At 45.4% G+C, this 18254-nt stretch overlaps 1 protein-coding gene across 1 annotated transcript in view; it reads right to left on the reverse strand.

Moving 5' to 3' along the window:
- The window catches only part of LOC144271394 (uncharacterized), a 75751-nt gene that overhangs the window by 4406 nt on the left and 53091 nt on the right, over positions 1–18254 (reverse strand). The window contains 6 exon segments of the mRNA XM_077828770.1: positions 143–1057; positions 2390–2473; positions 2630–2681; positions 10249–10460; positions 10463–11055; positions 12517–12643. Coding sequence (XP_077684896.1) covers positions 143–1057; positions 2390–2473; positions 2630–2681; positions 10249–10460; positions 10463–11055; positions 12517–12643 — 1983 coding nt within the window.

Raw genomic sequence — 18254 nt, forward strand, 5'->3', positions numbered from 1 at the left:
GACTAGCACGGCTGTTACTCTGAAACCCATAAATTAAATTCCTCCCATTGTTAAGAATTACCTCCGTTATGTGTGCTTTTAAATGTCAAGTGGATGGTAAGAAGATGTCCCCTTTTTGTCAGCCCAGACCCTCAGTACTCACCATTTTCTGGTGCTGGAAGAGTTGTAATTTCTGACCGAAGCTTTTCCCACACTTAGTGCATTTATAGGGTTTCTCCTCCATGTGGACCGTCTGGTGATGAATAAGGTCTGAGCTCCAGGAGAAGCTTTTCTTACATTCAGGGCACTTATAGGGTCTCTGACCTATGTGGATCCTCTGATGTTTAATAAGCCTTGACCTGCAGCTAAAACTTTTCCAACACTCAGTACATGCATAAAGTTTCTCGTCCGTGTGGATTCTCTGATGTACAATCAGGTCTGAGTTCTGACATAATCTCTTCCCACATTCAGCACATTTATGCTGTTTGTTCCCTGTGTGGATTCTCTCATGCTAAATGAGTGTTGAGCTCCGACTGAAGTTTTTCCCACATGCTACACATCTGAAGGGTTTCTCTCTGGTGTGGATTCTCTGATGCTGTGCAAGCTTTGAGTGTTTATTGAAGATTTTCCCACATTCGGTGCATCTGTAGGGCCTCTCTCCCCTGTGGATTTTCTGATGATGAATGAGTGTGGAGCTCAGAGTGAAGCCTTTTCCACATTCCAGACATTTATAGGGTTTCTCTCCCATGTGGATTCCCTGGTGCTGACTAAGTTTGGAGTTCTGAAGAAAGCTTTTCCCACACCCAGTACATTTATAAGGTTTTTCTCCCATGTGGAGTTTCTGGTGTGTAGCAAGATTTGATCTCAGACAGAAGCTTTTTGCACATCCTATACATGTATTCGGACTCTCTCCCTGGGCAATGATGCTCTTGTGTGTCCCCAAACCACTTTCACAGTGAACTGATTTACCCTGGTTCTTCCCTACAGAATTTCCCTCTTTCCTTTCCGATCTGCCCTGACTCTCAGAGATTTTTTCCACAGTCAGTATTCTGGGCAATATCCCCTGCTGGTCTCCCGGCTAATGTCCAGTGTGGTTCTGTCTTTTCAGGACCTTCCTGCTGAGGAGTGACCTCTTCAGTGATGATCCTATCATCTGCTAGAATAAAAATAAAATGAACCATCATTATTTATAAGACTGAAAACCAAGATTTCAATCTTCTGCATCCCTTCCACACAGGGTATCAGTTCTGCTTCAAGATCCCCTCCGAGCACTCAGATAAAAGATGGATAAAGGGACCACTGATAGATGACAGTGCTTTACAATACTGGTTAACTTGAGATGAGACAGACCTGGGAGACCATTGGGGATTAGCTGGAACTCCATGCATCAATGTCATCTAAGTCTAAGATAGCTACTGTACTAGTGTGATGCAAGACTGCATTTTAAAGGCTCTTTGACTGGACTTTTTGGCTAGCTGTCACTGTTGGAATTCCCCTCAGCAACCAGTCTCCTGGCTAGTGTCCTCTGGTTCTGATTCATATTGTTCTGACTGCCATGTGGGAGCATTGAGTATATGCACCTGTTTCTCAAGGAAACATATCCTTTTGATCTAAGTTATGGGAAGGGAGACCACATACAGTACTACAATGAGGGAGACCTTAGAGATGAATATAAATAATGAACAAAAAAATAAACTCTCACCAGTGCAGATGCCTCTAAAGATCTTCTTTTCTTGAAATCTTGGTGAGTCAGGGCATCTGACTTTTCCCCTTGTTCCACCTGGGAGATCACATCAGGCTTGGAAATCCAAAATCCTACTCATGAGGAAACAAAACGAGGGATAGCAAACATTGTTAAATACCTGTAGAGTACTCGCTACAAGCAATCATCTGTTATTTTAAAACTCTCTCCTGTATGTGCCAGAGTGCCTGTTAGCTGAACAGACGGAGTACGTTTACAAAGCTCTTGTGGGAAAGCAAAACTTTTACGGTGGGAGATTCAGAGATATGCACACATATGGGGACTTGATGACTCAGCACAAGTATTAAGCTACTGATACTTGATAATTTCCATACTTGCAGATAAGTCAGAGACCCTTCTGAGAACGAAGCCAGAGCCAAGGAAGGGAAATAAATTATTTTGTATTACTACAAGCATGTACATGTAAATGCAAGCATTCTCCTTTCATAGAATGCTCTTAGCCTGGAAGGAATGGCACCTCCACTGTATTTCTAAATTTAGTATTTAATTGAAGGGACACTGTCTCTATCACACAGGCATCTGGGAATGATATACATTAATTCCTTGGAAACACAAGGAACCCAGAAAAGAACCCTGAGCAGAAGCCAGACTGGGCACTAAACAGACACAAAACGTGCTATTACCTAGCAAGAGCTTTGTGTCACAAACCTCCTGCATGATATCCCTCCAGACACGTCTCTTTTCTTCATCCCAAAGAGTTCCCTCGTCTTTGATGTAGAATGTCTCTGCCACCTGAAAGTACAACCATTCCCTGGTCACTGCCTACAGCTCCAGCAATAATTCCACCTCTGGACAGAGAGGGAAGGAGCTGTCAATGTCAGGGCAGCATGAATAGCTTTAACCAGCACAGGCGGCTCTAGGGATAAGGGCGGAGCTGGTACAACATACCTGCACAAAGTCTGTGTGTTTATGCAGGTTGATGTGGGCCAGGGTGTGGAAGCTAACAGGAGATAGAGAGGGACAAAATGTCTTTTGTGATAAACAAATTGATTTTAAACTAAAAGGTGAATTTTAGATATACAATGTCCCCGTCCCCTACCCCCCCCCCCCACCTCCCCAGACAAGGCAGCTGGAGCTCTGTGGAACATAACAACATTAGAAATATAATAATAATAATAATGAAAAAGTCAAACTGAAGCAACTGAGGAATCCAAGAGAAAAAAAGGAGGGAAATGACAGCAAAAAATAATAAATATGGGGCCAACAATGCACAGTCTGAAGAACAGTTCCAGAGTTAAAGTAGCTACCTTTTAAATGTGTGGTGCGATGGATTTCCTGGAGGGGAAATGGCTCTATACCGTCAGGAAAAGTATGATTGCCTGCCAACTGAAGATGCCACAGTAGGATCCCTATAAGCCATGTTGTGTGGAACACAGATAAGCAGCGGGATGAGGCTCAAGGATGAAGTCACAAATATAGCTAAGACTGCCATTAAAAGCTTATAGTCAATTCACCATCTTAGACATAGCAAGTGTAAAGAACACAAAGCAGCCATGGTTGCTCAAAACAGTGAGCACAGATGCTGCTGTGGTTCGAACAAGCTGCAAATGACATGGAAGCCCTGCTAAGGGTGAAGCACAATAACTCAGCCTTTTGGTCATGAAGCAAGATGCTACTGCTGCAATGGTCATCACAGGACAAATAAAGGCGTACCGTCAAGATTGGTGTAACTCCAGTGAACTGTCACATTATGTCCAACTGGGAGTTTTCTGTGGAAAGGGCATGCTCAAAAGCAACAAAACGATTCTTAACCTGACTCACTACTTCTGAATAAATCCCTTCAGCAAGTGGTGACAGGAAGGACAAGTGAGGCACCATGTCGAAAAGACCCTCTACCCAGAATCGAGACTTCCGCTCTCCCAGAAATAAGGATGAGGTAGCTCCAGTTCATCCAACCAGTGACAGCATCCGATAATTCCTCCAGAAAAGAGACCAAACTTGCAGGATCCACAGGGCAATGTATCTCATAAGCTATGTATCTCATAAGCTATGTAGCTTAGTGATGATACTCTTTCACCTGGCTAAAAATTTTGGCACATTTTTAAAATATATAGCAACAGGGGAGACTGGATTGCTCAAAGAAGGACACTGCATTACAGATCTGTCCATGAGGATGTAATTTTCCATCCCCACTAACTGACTACTAACATTTAGGTATGACTAGATCCTCTGGAGGGCAACTTCTCTTATGGCTTGATCCAGAGCCCACTGAAGTCAAAGGAAAGCCTCCAACTGATTTCAGCAGGCACTGGATCAGACCTTTAGTCAGTAAAGCAACTACCCATGGTTAGTCATATAAAAAGACACCAAGAAGTGCAGCATGACCAAATTGATCCTGTCCTATAATTAACAGCATGATCCTGATCAGCATGGCCTCAGCACTGAAGGAAGCCCAGCACCCAGACTGGAACCTGCTATGATGTCATTGGTGTTCAAGTGCACATTGGATAAATAGCTACCAGCTTCTCCATTTATCTCCTTCTCCAAAGATAGGAGGGTAGAGACTGGGCAATATTTGATGTTAAGCACTTCAGCATCAAGCAATGTTTTTTTAAGGAAGGGTTGAGCCTCTGCAGACTTACAGCTATTCCACACCCTCCCCTTACAAAGTGTGGTGTTGATGATGCCAGTGAATAAACATCGGGGTGCAATGGAGCAGATTCTGGCAATACGTGATGTTTGGAAGAGGGTAGCTGCGGTCTGAGATGTGGTGAGGAGATATGGGTGGATGTGGTAGGAGGCAGTGTTTGTGAATGGTGTTTGGGGTAGAGTGCGTGATAGAGGGTGCTGTGGAGGAAGCATGTAGTAGACAAAGATGAGCAGTGGGAAGGGTGTTTCCACTCCTGGTTCTACCATCACTGCAGAGGAAATAGCACCTTCACGGCATTTCCCAAACTTCCATTGGGTAGCACTAGCTAGTTCTTGGGGAATGTTTGGGCTTGGTCTACATGTACACATTTTATTGGGATAGCTATGTAGGTCAGGGTGTGTGAGTTTTTACCAACATAGTGAGACCGATGCAACCTCTTGGGTGGACAGTTATACTAGTATAATGGTGCCATATACTGGTATAGTATTCCCCTTCCCAAACAGGAATAAACGATACCAATATGAACATGTTTATATCAATACAAGTGCATCCGCACTAGGGGATTGGATTGCTTTAGCCGCACCCGTACAGTCAGAGCTGTACAATTTACTCCTGTAGTCAAGTTCTTACTCACCAACCCCTTTCCTGAAATCCTGGTAGAGAGGGTCAGCTGTCACCAGGCTGTGCTGAGGATGCACACACCCATGTGCGGTGCCTGAACTAGCTGGATTGCTTCTTATTTCCAGCCCGGTGCAGCTCAGACTCCAGTCCCCTTCCTGCCCTTACCAGGCCCTGCTGCCAGCAAGTCCAGGACTCTCTGCTGTTTTCTGTCCCGTGCCCCTCCCCTGCGGCAGCCCGCGGCTCTCTCCGCTCTCCCTTTATCCCAGACCCCCGACTCACGGCTCAGCCGGCAGCAGGGACGGGGTTGTTAATTTGATCCATGCCGTGCGCCGGGGCACAGAGAGCAGGGGCTGAGATGGATCCAGGGTCCAGGTGCCGTGAGCGATCTCAGTGCAGAGGGACACACCAGGTTTCCAAGGGATGGCTGGGGCAGGATGTTCCATGTGCATCACGTTACTTCCCGGTCCTCTCTGGGAAAGGGAGGCATGACTTGCTTTCTGGTTTTAATCCTTAACTCCCCAGATTCAGAGAAATAAGTAACTCTTTCCTAAAACGCTCTCAGTTCTCTCCATCCCCTTAGCTGGCTCAGAAACAGCAATTCCCATTTATGCCAGGTCAGATCGGATCATCTAGCCCAGCAACCCCACCCTGATAGTGAAGAGAAAGTGCAAAGAAACCCTGTAATGGACAGGTTTCAGGGTAGCAGCCGTGTTAGTCTGTATTCACAAAAAGAAAAGGAGGACTTGTGGCACCTTAGAGACTAACAAATTTATTTGAGCATAAGCTTTCGTGAGCTACAATAAATTTGTTAGTCTCTAAGGTGCCACAAGTACTCCTTTTCTTTTTGTAATGGACAGGTAAGGAATAACCTGCCCCTGTGCTATATCACTAACCCCCAAAGTTACAAAATTGAGTTAGATCACCAAAAATCATGAGATGATTAAAAAATATAATTTAAAAATGCATTATGGTGGTGTTGTTTTTAATTTGCCTCTGGGTTTTGAGGCTTTGGAGTACAGTCAGCTCACCTTTTCAAACTGTTCTGGACAACTACCGTGGGTAGAAACTTCTTTTTTTCAATGAAAGCTGAGATTCTCATATATCCAGACAACTCCAACAGCTGGGACCCTAAAACAAACACTAATTATTTACAAGACTCAGAATTAAATTGGGAGAGATGGGGGGTGGGGGAAGTTTCTTCCTAGGCACTAGCAGTAATGGGTTGGTCTATATCCTCTAGCATCAGGGATTATCCTCCCTACTAATATTTATTCTATCTAATGTAATTGTGGATGTTCTCATTGTCCATATAAATGTCTCATCCTTTTAAAAATCTTGCTGAAGTCTTGGCCTCAATAATATCTTGTGGCAGTGAGTCTCACAGGCCAATCATACATTGTGCGAAATGTATGGATTCCCTTTAGTCATCTTTAAAGTTTGTTTTCGGTTTTCTTTCATGTCCATGTGTTCTCCTGAGAAAGTGTAAACAGGAGAGCCTGACTGCCCCTCTTCAGTCTAGTGACCTCGGTCCTATTCCTGTCACTGTTAATGAAGAAAGAGCCTTCTCTGCAGCTCACGCCATCTGAAGCATAGAGGTATGAAGACTTTAGATACACATAATCCCCTTCTATTCCTTGTATTTCCGGGAAAGTATGTCTCTGATTCTGATTATAGGGGCTCAGATCCATGTTCGCAAGGCCCCAACCCAATATCTCCGCCTGGGAGAGGAGGGGGCATAACCAGTACCCTCCAATAGGAGCGAGTGCTAATTTTCATACCAAGTAGTATATTGAAATATTCATTCTGACATTATTTTGGGGAAAATTCATCATTGGAATGAATCAAGTCATTGCTATTTCATCTCTGGTGTTTCCCTATGTTTGAAAATATTTTTGGTAAGAGAGAGCTGAGTCACCTGGCACTTAGAAAATATCATCCAGATTTGGGCAGTCATTCCAGGAAGTGCAATTTGTGTAACTGAAACTCCGTTAGTATTTGTTTAATAGTTTCTTGTTTCTGCAGGAGATCCTCATTTAGCTAGCTTGAATGAAAAGTATTACTGTTTTAAGGTGTTTTGTTTATGTATGTGTGTGTAAAAATAGCACACGGTATAATGCAGTCTCTGCTACTTATGGTTGGCAGCTGACTAGGTAGGAATCCAACCAATGCGTGGGGCTCTGGGCTCTGTGCATTTTCAAGTTATCTGGAGAGGAATGTTGAAGCTGAGGAGCAGAGAAAAGAGCCAAAGGAAAAAGAGAGGCACCAATCTTTGATGAGGTGCGTTGAGGGAGTCCAAATGATATCAGGGGCCGTTGGGGCAAATCATTCATTGGAGTGGGTTCTCAGTATGCAGGGAGAGAGCCATAGTAATTCACTGTGTTTCTAGATTAGTCGTGGGCGGTGGGGGTCTCTGTGCATGTGTACAGGGGCAGATTAGTTTGTTGGGCAGTGGTTTGTGGGGGGGGGGGGGGGGGGGGCAGGGCTGGGCTGAGGAATAGATACCGTTGGCCTGAGCATAGGACAAGAGCTCCTGGGAAGGATATGATTACATCAGTATCTCACTTTTCACATTTTTATGCAAGTTTCTAGTGCTTGTGGTTGTGAAGAAACACTCGAAGACATGACTCCAGTGTAACTGATGTGGGGGCATCTGCCTGAGTCCGCAGAGAGCTGGGAACAATGGGGTGAATTTTCCAAGTCATCTCAATCGCATGTTGATTTCTTTGCCCTCAGAGCCCTGCCAATGTCATCCCAGCAGAGGACTCTGTGTGTGTGGCAGGAGAAGAAGAGCACATTGGGGCTAGCCATCCAAGCAAATGGCCACTGGGATGGATTTCTGGTAGGTACTAGCGAGCCTTGTGCTGCTGCTCCTGCCTCTCTGTGGGGTGGGTGCCAGAGACCACACCTGATGCCATTCATGCTGCTCCTGAAAGGGTTGGGGAGATGGGTTTGTTGCCATCCCTTGGGGGGGGGGGGGAAAAGTGGCTCCACGCCACTGCCTTGCTGGGTGGAGAAGTGGGCCTCCTTTCACTGATATTCCATGTGGGGAGTGGGGCCAGAGCGTGAGGTTCATGTGTGAGTGTGGGTTTGTGTGTGCACGTGTGTCAGACGGCAGGCCACAGATTAATTCACTGATAGTTAGGAACAAAAGTGCTTGGTCATGGAGTGGGGGCTTCCTGCTCCTCTTCTTTAGTTTGGGTCTCAGTATTGTGAAGAGTTCATGGCAGCTCCTCTCTCAGTGGGTTGAGAGCACCTGCCCCATCAGCTGCCCCTCTATAGCCTTGTCTTAGACTAGAGATTTGTGCAGTTTCAGCCATTGGTGGCCAATCATTAGTGTAGCTGAGACAGGCACGGTTTGCACCTGAGGAGGCTATGCCTCTTTGAAACTCAAAGTAAGCTCCCCCAGTGCAAATGGCAACTTTGCCTGTCAGCACTCGTGCTTGCACTGATACAGCTACAACAATGGCTGCAACCCGGTGAATCACCAGTCTCGACTGGGCCTAAAAACATTTATGCAAATTGAAAATGCCCTGTCCCTTTTTTTTTTTTTTGCCTGAAGATGCTGGCAGGTATGGAGACCCCTGGTGCAAACCCTTCCCTTACCATTCCTCATTGTTGGCATCTCAGTTGAATCTAGGGGCTCAGGTCTGTTTCTCAGAGAGAATCCTATCCTCACCCATCACCTGAGAGGGGGCATGGCCTAGCCAGAGTCTTCCAACGGGAGCAGGGGCTAATTTGCATGGCAAATAGGGCCCCAAAATATGTATTCTGACATTATTTCTGAAGTAATTCTTTATAAGATCTAATCTTATTGAAGCAGATTGCTACTTCAGCTGTCCTTTGAGACCCTAGATTTGAAAAACCAGTACACAGCTGCATCTGCTGGTGCTTACAGTGGCTCTCCCTCATCTCCAGGAGCTGCCCCCGGAGACGGCAGTAGTTCCTCCTGCTCGCCTCTGCTGGCCTCCTGGAGCCATTCAGGGAAGAGGAAAATACACTAGTTTGTACTGCTTAGAAGCACTGTACAGCCAGCCCTGAAGTTCCCATGCTACCCCCGCTTGCGCTTCCCCCAGGATTGGCTGGGCAGTAACAAGGGATTCTTGTATTATGAAAACAGCAGAGCCTGGTAATTCTTCTCTAGTACCATCCCCCTCTCTGTCTCTTTGCACATTCTCATCCTCATTGGTTTGAGAGCCTTCCTTTCTGCATCTTCTGTCATACTTCAGTGTCATAAATTCTCCTGTATCTTTGAAAAATGATTCTTTATGTTCTCTGTAGCAAAGCCTATGAATCCTTCCCTCCCCCATTAACACACTTAGGAGTGAATGGTTCTATTTATTTCAGCTCCCTGTGCCTCAGATTTCCCATCTGTAAAGTGCGTTGAGACCTACTTATGAAAAGCGATTAGGTGATAGAGTTATTCAACATACAATATTTTTATACCATTGACTGCTGCATTTCATTCCTCCCCCCCCCCCCCCCAGGCTTTCAGCTGTCCTGTAATAGATCCCCTCTTTCATTCCATTTTAAAGCAACCTTTGCCAGGAGAATTGATAAATCCATAGTTAAAGCAAACTGGAGTTTTACTGTGATCCAGTGAAATATTCAGAAACTATTTGCTCCTGCAGATAGACTATTGAAATGACACACTTCTCTCAAAAGCATTTATTAGCTTCAGAACCTTCTAGGCCCCTATATAGGCAGGAATAAACAGACTTAATTTGTGTTCTGTGTGATTAAACAACTTCTGGGCTGTTTCATTCGTCTTTGTACACCTGTGATTACAAGAGGCTATTCTCTCTGTACACTTTGCAGAGTGTCTGAGTCTGCCTTCCAGAATCAATGTAACTTAATTTGCACAATAAAGAAACCCAAAGGTTTTAATGCTTCGTGGATTGACTTCAAGTGACCGTCTCTTATGTCTTCTCTGTCAGTAATATAAATACATAAGAGAAGGAAAAAAATCCCTCTTATCCCTCCCAGTCTCTAGTCAATGACCCCCTACAACTCCTCTCCCTGCTATTCTCCTGTTCAGAATCACTCCCCACAACTTGACTGATCACCCAGTGTCTGTTCTCTGCTTTCTCTTCACTTTACTTCTTACCACTCCCTCTACAAGCATCCAGTCTTTTAGTATGACAGCTCCACCCTCCCTCATGCTTTGGGTTCTTACTAGCCAATGTTCAGAACTCCCAATCCCCAAATGAGCAGTAACCTCAGGAACATGCTTGCTCTCCCTCCAATGCTTGCTGTTCTAGAGGATGTATTTTGTTAATTGGAAGAGTGACTGATGCACCTAAAAATGAAGCTGCCTCTTGATTTCCACTCCACGTGGAGACTCTGATGCAATAACAGAAGCGCCTTGTTTCGGAGGCTTTCCCCACACTGTGTACATCTATAGGGGCTTTCCCCTTTGTGGATTCTCTGGTATCTAAAAAGATGTGCACTCTGGCTGAAGCTTTTCCCGCACTGGGGGCATTTATAGGGTCTCTCACCCTTGTGAGTGTCGTGAGTGTCTGGTGTCGCAGGAGGTCTGAGCTCTGAATGAAGCTTTTCCCACACTCCTTACAAGTGTAGGGTTTCTTTCCCGAGTGGGTGCTCTGATGATGAATGAGGAGTGAGCGCTGGCTGAAGCCCTTCCTGCACTCAGCACACTGGCAGGGTCTCTCTCTCATGTGGATCCGCTGGTGGTTAATAAGGTGCATGTTGATGCTGAAGCTCTTCCCACACTCAGGGCATGTATAGGATCTCTCCCCTTTGTGGGTTCTCTGGTGCTTGATAAAATGGGAACGCTGACCAAAGCTTTTCCTGCACTCAGCACACTGGTAGCGTCTCTCTCCTGCATGGGTTCTCTGGTGGTTAATGAGGTCCGTGTTGGCACTGAAGCTTTTCCCACACACCTTACCTCTGTAGGGTGCCTCTCCTCTGTGAAGTCTCTGATGAGATGTAAGTGGGGAGCTCTCCTGGAAGCTTTTCCCACACTCAGTATATTTAACAGCTCTCTCTCCCATGTGGGTTCTCTGATGTTGAATAAGCTCCAAGCTCTGATTGATGTTTTCCCTACATTCGCTCCATGTGCCCAGCCTCTCCCCATGGGGGATTTCTGGCAAAGACTCATTTCTTTGAGGTTCTTGAAACTTATTTCCTGGTGAGTGGTTTTACCCTGGCTCTTCCACACAGGGGTTTTCCTCTCACTTTCTGACTTGCACTCACTGTCGTAGGCTTTTCCCCAGTCAGAAGTTTGGGAAATATTATCGTTGGATCTTTCCAACTATGTCTCTTGTGTTTCCACTGGCTCAGCTCCTTTATGAGAAGGAGAATCCAGCAGAAGCCTCTCCATCAAGAATGCCTCATCTTCCGGAATAAAAAGAAAATACGCACATGATCTGTGTACTTGGGACAAATACAAATGCGGAATAGGTAAACTTCAAAATCACAACCCCAAATCAGAATAAGATAAGAGGGATAAATATTTAGGAGCCAAATCTTCATAATCCTTGATCAGAGTGTTAGAAGGGGACAAATTATGCTTATAAATCCCATTTGAATATTAAGGTGCAGGGAAGGACGTCAATCAGTACTGATAGAAAGCCCTGTGTGACATCTGCAACAAGGATATGACGGCAATTGGAACAAGAGAGGACTATATTATTTGAGACAGAATCTGAAGGTCTCATGCTGGCTTTTCTGAAATTCCATCTTCTTATTTATACTCTAATTGTTTCAAATTGCTTATGCTCATTCCTCCCCTGAAGAGAAACCTCTTGGGATCACCCTATCCACAGAGACCTGGAGATTTGGAAAACAAGTCTCTTCCCCTTGTTTCATACAGGAGATCACATCAGGTTTGGATATCGTAATTCCTGATCACAGGAAGAAAAGCAGGTGATATCACTGTTTAGGAAACACATCACTGAGGAAGAAGACCATGGACCAGATTCTGACACCTTTACTCATATTGGGCTAGAGCTTTCTCCTTAAATAGTCCTACTGACTCCAGAGGGAGTATCTGTGGAGTAAGATACTACTCAGCATGAGTAAGTAAATTAGAATATGGCCTTGTGAGGTTAAACTCACACCCATTCTTTGTTGGAGTGGACATGTAATCCAAAACTGATGGGAAGATGTTTAGAAGCTATCACAACTTCCCTACATAGGGATTCATGGTGCACACTTATTATGCCACCTGCCAGTTCCTAAACAGTGCACCGCATCGGAATGGAGAATGGCTTCCTAAGCCTTGAAAGACCAGCGCTCCCTTTCCAGGATGAAGCCAATCTTATTATAAGCATGTGTCTGGCATTGGGGTAGGAGGGGAGTAGAATAATTCATCATATGTATCATTTCAGTACACTGACAAAACACAGAGCCATTCTTCCTCCTTAGAAAATTCTTGGCATTGGGATGAATGGGGTGGATTTGCACTCACATAGCATTTTGAAGTTCCCTTTCACACAGGCTGTTGATCCACCAGAAATACAAAAGACAGAGAAGAGCTCTGAGCAAAAGCCAAACTGGGAACTTCACAGAGCATTCTAGCAAACATGAGAAAGTATAGCTTTACCCAGGGAGACTAGAGTATAGTAACTTTCCTGCATGGCATCCCTGCAGAAGTCCCACTTCCCTTCATCGAAGAGAGTCCCATTCTCCTCAGAGAAATATTTGGCCACCTGATCAAGTGTCACTGCCACCTGAAACAACAAGCAACCACTGCTCAGCACCAGCTGCGCTGAAAGGCCCATTGCGCAACTGCAGAAGGAAGGAAAAAGCTGCTGGTGTTGGACCATAATAAACATTTCCCATGTCATGGCCCAGATGCAAGGGGCGGGACCTGCTCCCCCAGCAAAGGGCATGTACCTAAAAGGTCTGTGTATTTGTTTTATGTTGGGGCGGGGAGAGAAGAAGTAGTCAGAGAGAAAAGGAGAGGATAAAAGAGGGACAGAGCGATAGATGTAAAACAGACTTTATGAGGAGTCTGCTACAGAAAACCCCTGGCAAAAAAAGGCTGGGATTCACCTCAGATAGATACTCAGGGAGGCAGGATTTGGAGAGGGGGGAGTATAAATTAGCCATAAATTCTACTGGTTATACATTTTACCTCCACTTGCTCTGAGTCACCATTTTGAAGTCACTCAGCCAGTGCCATAGAGGCAACATACTCAGGACTTATTTACATTACCCGATCGACGGGCAGCTGTCGATCCAGCGGGGGTCAATTTATCGCGTCTAGTCTAGACAAGATAAATCGACTGCTGAGCACTCTCCCGTCCACTCCGGTACTGCACCAGGGCAAGAGGCGCAGGTGGAGTCGACGGGAGAGCATTAGCCATCGACTTACCGCAGTGAAGACACCGCGGTAAGTAGATCTAAGTATGTCGACTTCAGCTACATTATTCATGTAGCTGAAGTTGCGTAACTTAGATCGATCCCCCCTGCAGTATAGACCAGGCCTCAGTCCCATTCATCATCCAGGTCTACACTTGCTCCTCCTAGACACTGGAGTTGGTAACAGTACTCCATTGACTCTCATGGTTCAGCTAGCCAATTTCCTAGGCCAGTAATTATTCGCTTTCTATATTATTGGGCTAACAGAGGCTCTCATTCTATGGATACTTTCAGAGCACAGGAATCAATAGTCACTGTCAAGTGACAGGGTTTACCACTTATTGTACAGATCTTGGTATAAGGACAAAAACCAGATGCTAATCCCCGTTCCTTCATGTTCTTTAACTCTGCTGGGCCACTGTTGCCAGCTCATACAATTTTATTGCTAGTCTTGTGACATTTAGTGTTCTTCTTACAGCCTCAGCTCCTGGAGGCATATGATTATGTCAGAATCTCAGCTTTCATTAAAAAAAAGTAAGTTTTTGGCCCTCAGAGGTGTAGTGAAAAGCCAAAAAACATGAATCAAGAGCATTCTAAAAGCTCAGAAAAAGAAGACAACATTGTTTTTTAAAATCTCATTATTTTAAGCCAATCTCATGATTTTTGAGCACGTGAGTTTGGAAATATAGCTGTTTGCTCACATCCTCTCTCACACAGAGACTCAACTTTACTTCTCCATTCTGGTTTCTCATGGGAATAATCAGGTTTGAGTGTCCTTTCCTGTTCCCCACACCTCTCAGATGCTTGATGAATGAGCTGGAAAGCCTCAGTCAGTGTGACTGCCTGCTCCATGGTTTCTGGATGACGTTCCCAGACCCAGGTCTGAATTTCCTCAGGCAAGATGGTCAGTAACTGCTTGAGAACTATCAGCTCCATGATCTGCTCCTTCGTATGATTCTCCAGCTTAAGCCATTGGTGGGAAAGTTCACGGAGTCAGCTGCACACCTCTTGGGGTCCTTCTGCCGCTCAGTAGCTGAACAGTCTAAAGGGTTGGCAGTGTGTCTACATGCCAGTATTGTAATCTCACAGGATGGCTTCCTTCACTTTATCATAGTCTCCTCCCTCTTTATTATCTGGTCTACTACATGCCTTTAGGGCTTTTGCACTGAGGCAGGGTAGGAGTCAAATTACCCACTGTCCTCTAGACCCCTGGCAGGCTTCAGTTGCTTGTTTACAGGAGCTGAGATAGTTCACCCTCTGTTGTTATCTTAGATATCTTTGAGTTCTCCTCTGCAGATGGAGGGGGCTAGTACTGGCATCTGGATTACCTCCTCCGATTAGTCTCCTGCTGCTGCTGCTCATTAGTGATTGTTGCTACCTCCTTAATTCTTCCATTATCCCAAACTGGATAACAGGACTGGCTTTCCCTGCTCAGTCCAGTTCCTCCTTTGGAGTTTGGCCTCTGGGCGATACACCTCTCTGCCAAGACACCTTCACCTTCAACAGCTCCTTCCTTGCTTCAGCCCTGTGCCCCACTCCTCCGCTGCTCCACAGATACACCTCAAAACTGACCCGCAGCAGCACCTGTTCTAATGCTGCATTCCAAACTACACTGCTAACCCACTCCAGTCCTGATGGGCAGGATCCCCTGCTATTCCAGAACCTAAAAGAAGCCCATGTTCTGTCTAGGGCTGCCTGGTTTTTCCTCTTTCCTTTTCCCAGCTGTGACTCTGGCTTTGATTTCTTCTCTCTGTGACCAGTTCCTACAGGCAACAATTCCTTGCTTCTCTGTTGCTGCTTTCTGTCCTCTTCCCCTGGAGCCTCTGCCCTTGTACTCTCTTTCTGTTGTAACTCTCTCTGCTGTCTCCTCTAATGACAGATGCCCTGACTTACTTCTCCAGCTGGGAGCATGCAAGAGGGATCATTAATTCCTGCTGGTCTTTGGTGGGGAGCCACTTCAAACACCAGGTTCTGCTGTGTGCTCGCTGCACTGAGCCTGGGACACCAGGTTGCACGGGGACCAGTGGCTGAGAACAGGATGTTCCCTCTCTATTAAAGTCCCCCCTTATTGGTACTTCTTGGTGGAGGTCGTAAAAGCTCTATAGTTTTAATCTTTAACTCCCCAGACAAAGGGAAAATGCTGTTGGCGGGGAGGAGGTGGGAATTGCTGGATCTTTATATCCAGTTACTGCCCTCCCTCTGCCACCTCCCACATTCTGCCTGCTGGAGCAGAGAGTTGGGTAGAAGGGGACGTTTTTAGTAGGGGAAGTGGGCAGAGAAAGCCACAGCAGAGGAGAGGTGAAAAGAAAGGCCAGAACTAGACAGGATACAAAGGGAACCACAGGAAAAAAATCAAAGCTCCCTTGGACAGCAGCACATTAGACAGGAAGGACTAAAACAGCAGCAAGGTCTCCCCAAATCAGTCAGCCAGCTCAGGAACTGCGTTTGGGGGCACAGCTGAAGACCAGCAGGATTTCCCCCGGTCTCAGGCTAGCAAAGTAGCCAGCTAACGGACAGCATGCGGAGTGGTCTGTGAAGTGCAGTTCTACCTAACCTCTCCTTTCCACAACTCAAAGTTCAGAGGGTGACTAGAGGGGACCAGAGTCATTTAGACCTGTGCAGAGAGAGAAAGAGAGTAGTCAGTGTAGAATGCTACCAAATCAGAACAGGGACATTCCCCAACTGCACTGCACTTTCCTGGCACACTGTAAACAAGTCCAGGCAGGCCACCAGGATGAGAGTTTCTGATCTTTGTTGTTTTCCAGATTCATTTAAAACAGAGGACTTGGGGGGTTTTCTGATTGGCCCCTCCCCCCCCCCCCAAAAAGAGAGATGTATTTGATGTATTTTAATATGTTATTTCCACCACAAATGACAGAGAGAAACCAAGTATGGACAGGAGTGGGGTATGGTGGGGTCGGGGTGGGTTAGTCAGAAGGAAAATCTCATTCTTTTAAATTTCCCAGTGTAGACAGGAAATGTAGACAGCTCCTGCATCTGAACATAATCCTATGCCCTCAGGCCAAGATTTGCAACACTGACAAATCATTTTGGGTGCCCATCGTTAGACACCTGAAAGGCACCAATTTTTGGAAAATAGGTGCTCAGCAGTTTCGGAAAATCAGACCCCTGTAAAGTGACTCTGTCTGGGCCCCTGAAATCCCTAGTCACTTTTAAAAACTTTGGCCCCACTGTACAAAAAGCTGTTGTCTCAAATGGTACAAAGAGCTGTCTTCTTCTCAGCTGATTTCTCACTTTAATACTAGAGGTCCTATGGGTGGGAAGAGATGGGAACTGTGGACTAAAACCCATTAAAAAGCATCCAGATGGGAAACTATTCTGGAATAGCTATAGCAGAATAACTGGTCCAGAATAGCTCTGCCGATCTGTGATAAATGAAGGGGGTGGGGGGGTAATTCCTTTTATGGACCCATCCAGCCAGTTACCTATAAAAGCCCTCTTAGTAGCTATTCTCTAATTGCTCTACCTATAAAGGGTTAAAAGAAGTGAGTGGGCACCTGGCCCAAAGAGCCAATGGGAAGGCTAGAACTTTTTAAAATTGAAACAAGACTCCCCTTTTGTCTGTCTGTTGTTGTTCTCCAGAGAGAGGGGACAAAGCAGCGATGCTATAAGACGCTTTGGGCCAGGTATGAAAAATTATCGGATCATACCTTGGGAGTTTAATATAAGCCTGGAGTGGCCAGTATTAATTTTTAAAATCCTTGCGGGCCCCCACCTTCTGCACTCAAAGTGCCAGAGTGGGGAATCAGCCTTGACATGGTCAATTTCCCTGTATAGACAAGCCCTTAGGATAGCTCTATTGTGGTGTTGCCAATCTAAGTTTTTTGCAATATGTGTAAAGGCCCCGCTCTAGGAGACTGCTGATTATATGAGAATTTCAGCTTTCATTTCTAGATAGGAAAGTTGCACCAGTTTAACTAGGCTTCGTCTACACCAAAAAGGATTTACTGATATAGACATACTGGTAGAGCTGTATCAGCAGGCCCGCAGTGGAGACACAGCTTATGCCAGGAGAAGAGGGCATTTGCTAGTATAGCTTATGCCGGTTCAAATTATACTAGCAAAAGAAACTTGTTTGACAGTATAATTGCATCTACAGTGCAGCTTTTGCTGGCACAGCTAAATTGATTGGGGTGTGGTGTTTTCAGAAAACTTTTAAGTGTAGACCAGACCTAAAATTGATCCAGTTAAATCATTATGAACCCTTCTGTGGATACTTATTTCAGTTTGAGTGACTTATTTAACTTAAATCTGTTCCCAGTCAACTTAAACTAAACTGCATAAAGTCACTCTTATACCAAAATAAGTGTCCATACAGGGATTTGCACTGTCTTAACTATATCCATTCAAAGTCACACCTTAGTTTATACCAGTGCAACTTTCCCTCAGATGGCCAGAAGATGGAGCAGTTGTGAAAAATAAAGTATCCCTCCTGTTCTCCTGCTCACTTAGGAATTTTTTTGCTGTGCATGATGAAGTGGGTCCTTTCCATCAAACTCCACAACTTAAATCAGGTGAGCGGGCACCCAACTAGGGTAGACAGAAAACAATGATACAGGCAAGCATGCAGCCACACAGACAGCATTCACACTGGCATGCACACACACAGGGAGGTAGTCAATTAGGCGCTCACCTACGCCAACAGTGAGGCACATATCCACGCAGAAAAACCCAAGACAAGGGAGAAGACATTCATACAAGCACTGTAGAAAGCAGAGGGACATACAGAAACTCATGAATATGCTCAGGCAGATGCCCATATGCGCTGTCTGTCATATACCTCAGAGGGTTGGAAGGCAGGCTCAAACTTTAGTATGCAGGCCAGCCTCTTGTCAGGGAAGAAGTGTGTCTAGCTAGGCACACAGGCCTAGATCCATAAAGATGCTTAGGCCCTTATAGACTCAGGCACTTAAGTCCTCTTTTTAGGAGTCAGTGAGCCACAAACATCCCGCTTGG

Source organism: Eretmochelys imbricata, chromosome 1 (assembly GCF_965152235.1).
Source record: "Eretmochelys imbricata isolate rEreImb1 chromosome 1, rEreImb1.hap1, whole genome shotgun sequence".
Taxonomy (NCBI): Eukaryota; Metazoa; Chordata; order Testudines; family Cheloniidae; genus Eretmochelys; species Eretmochelys imbricata.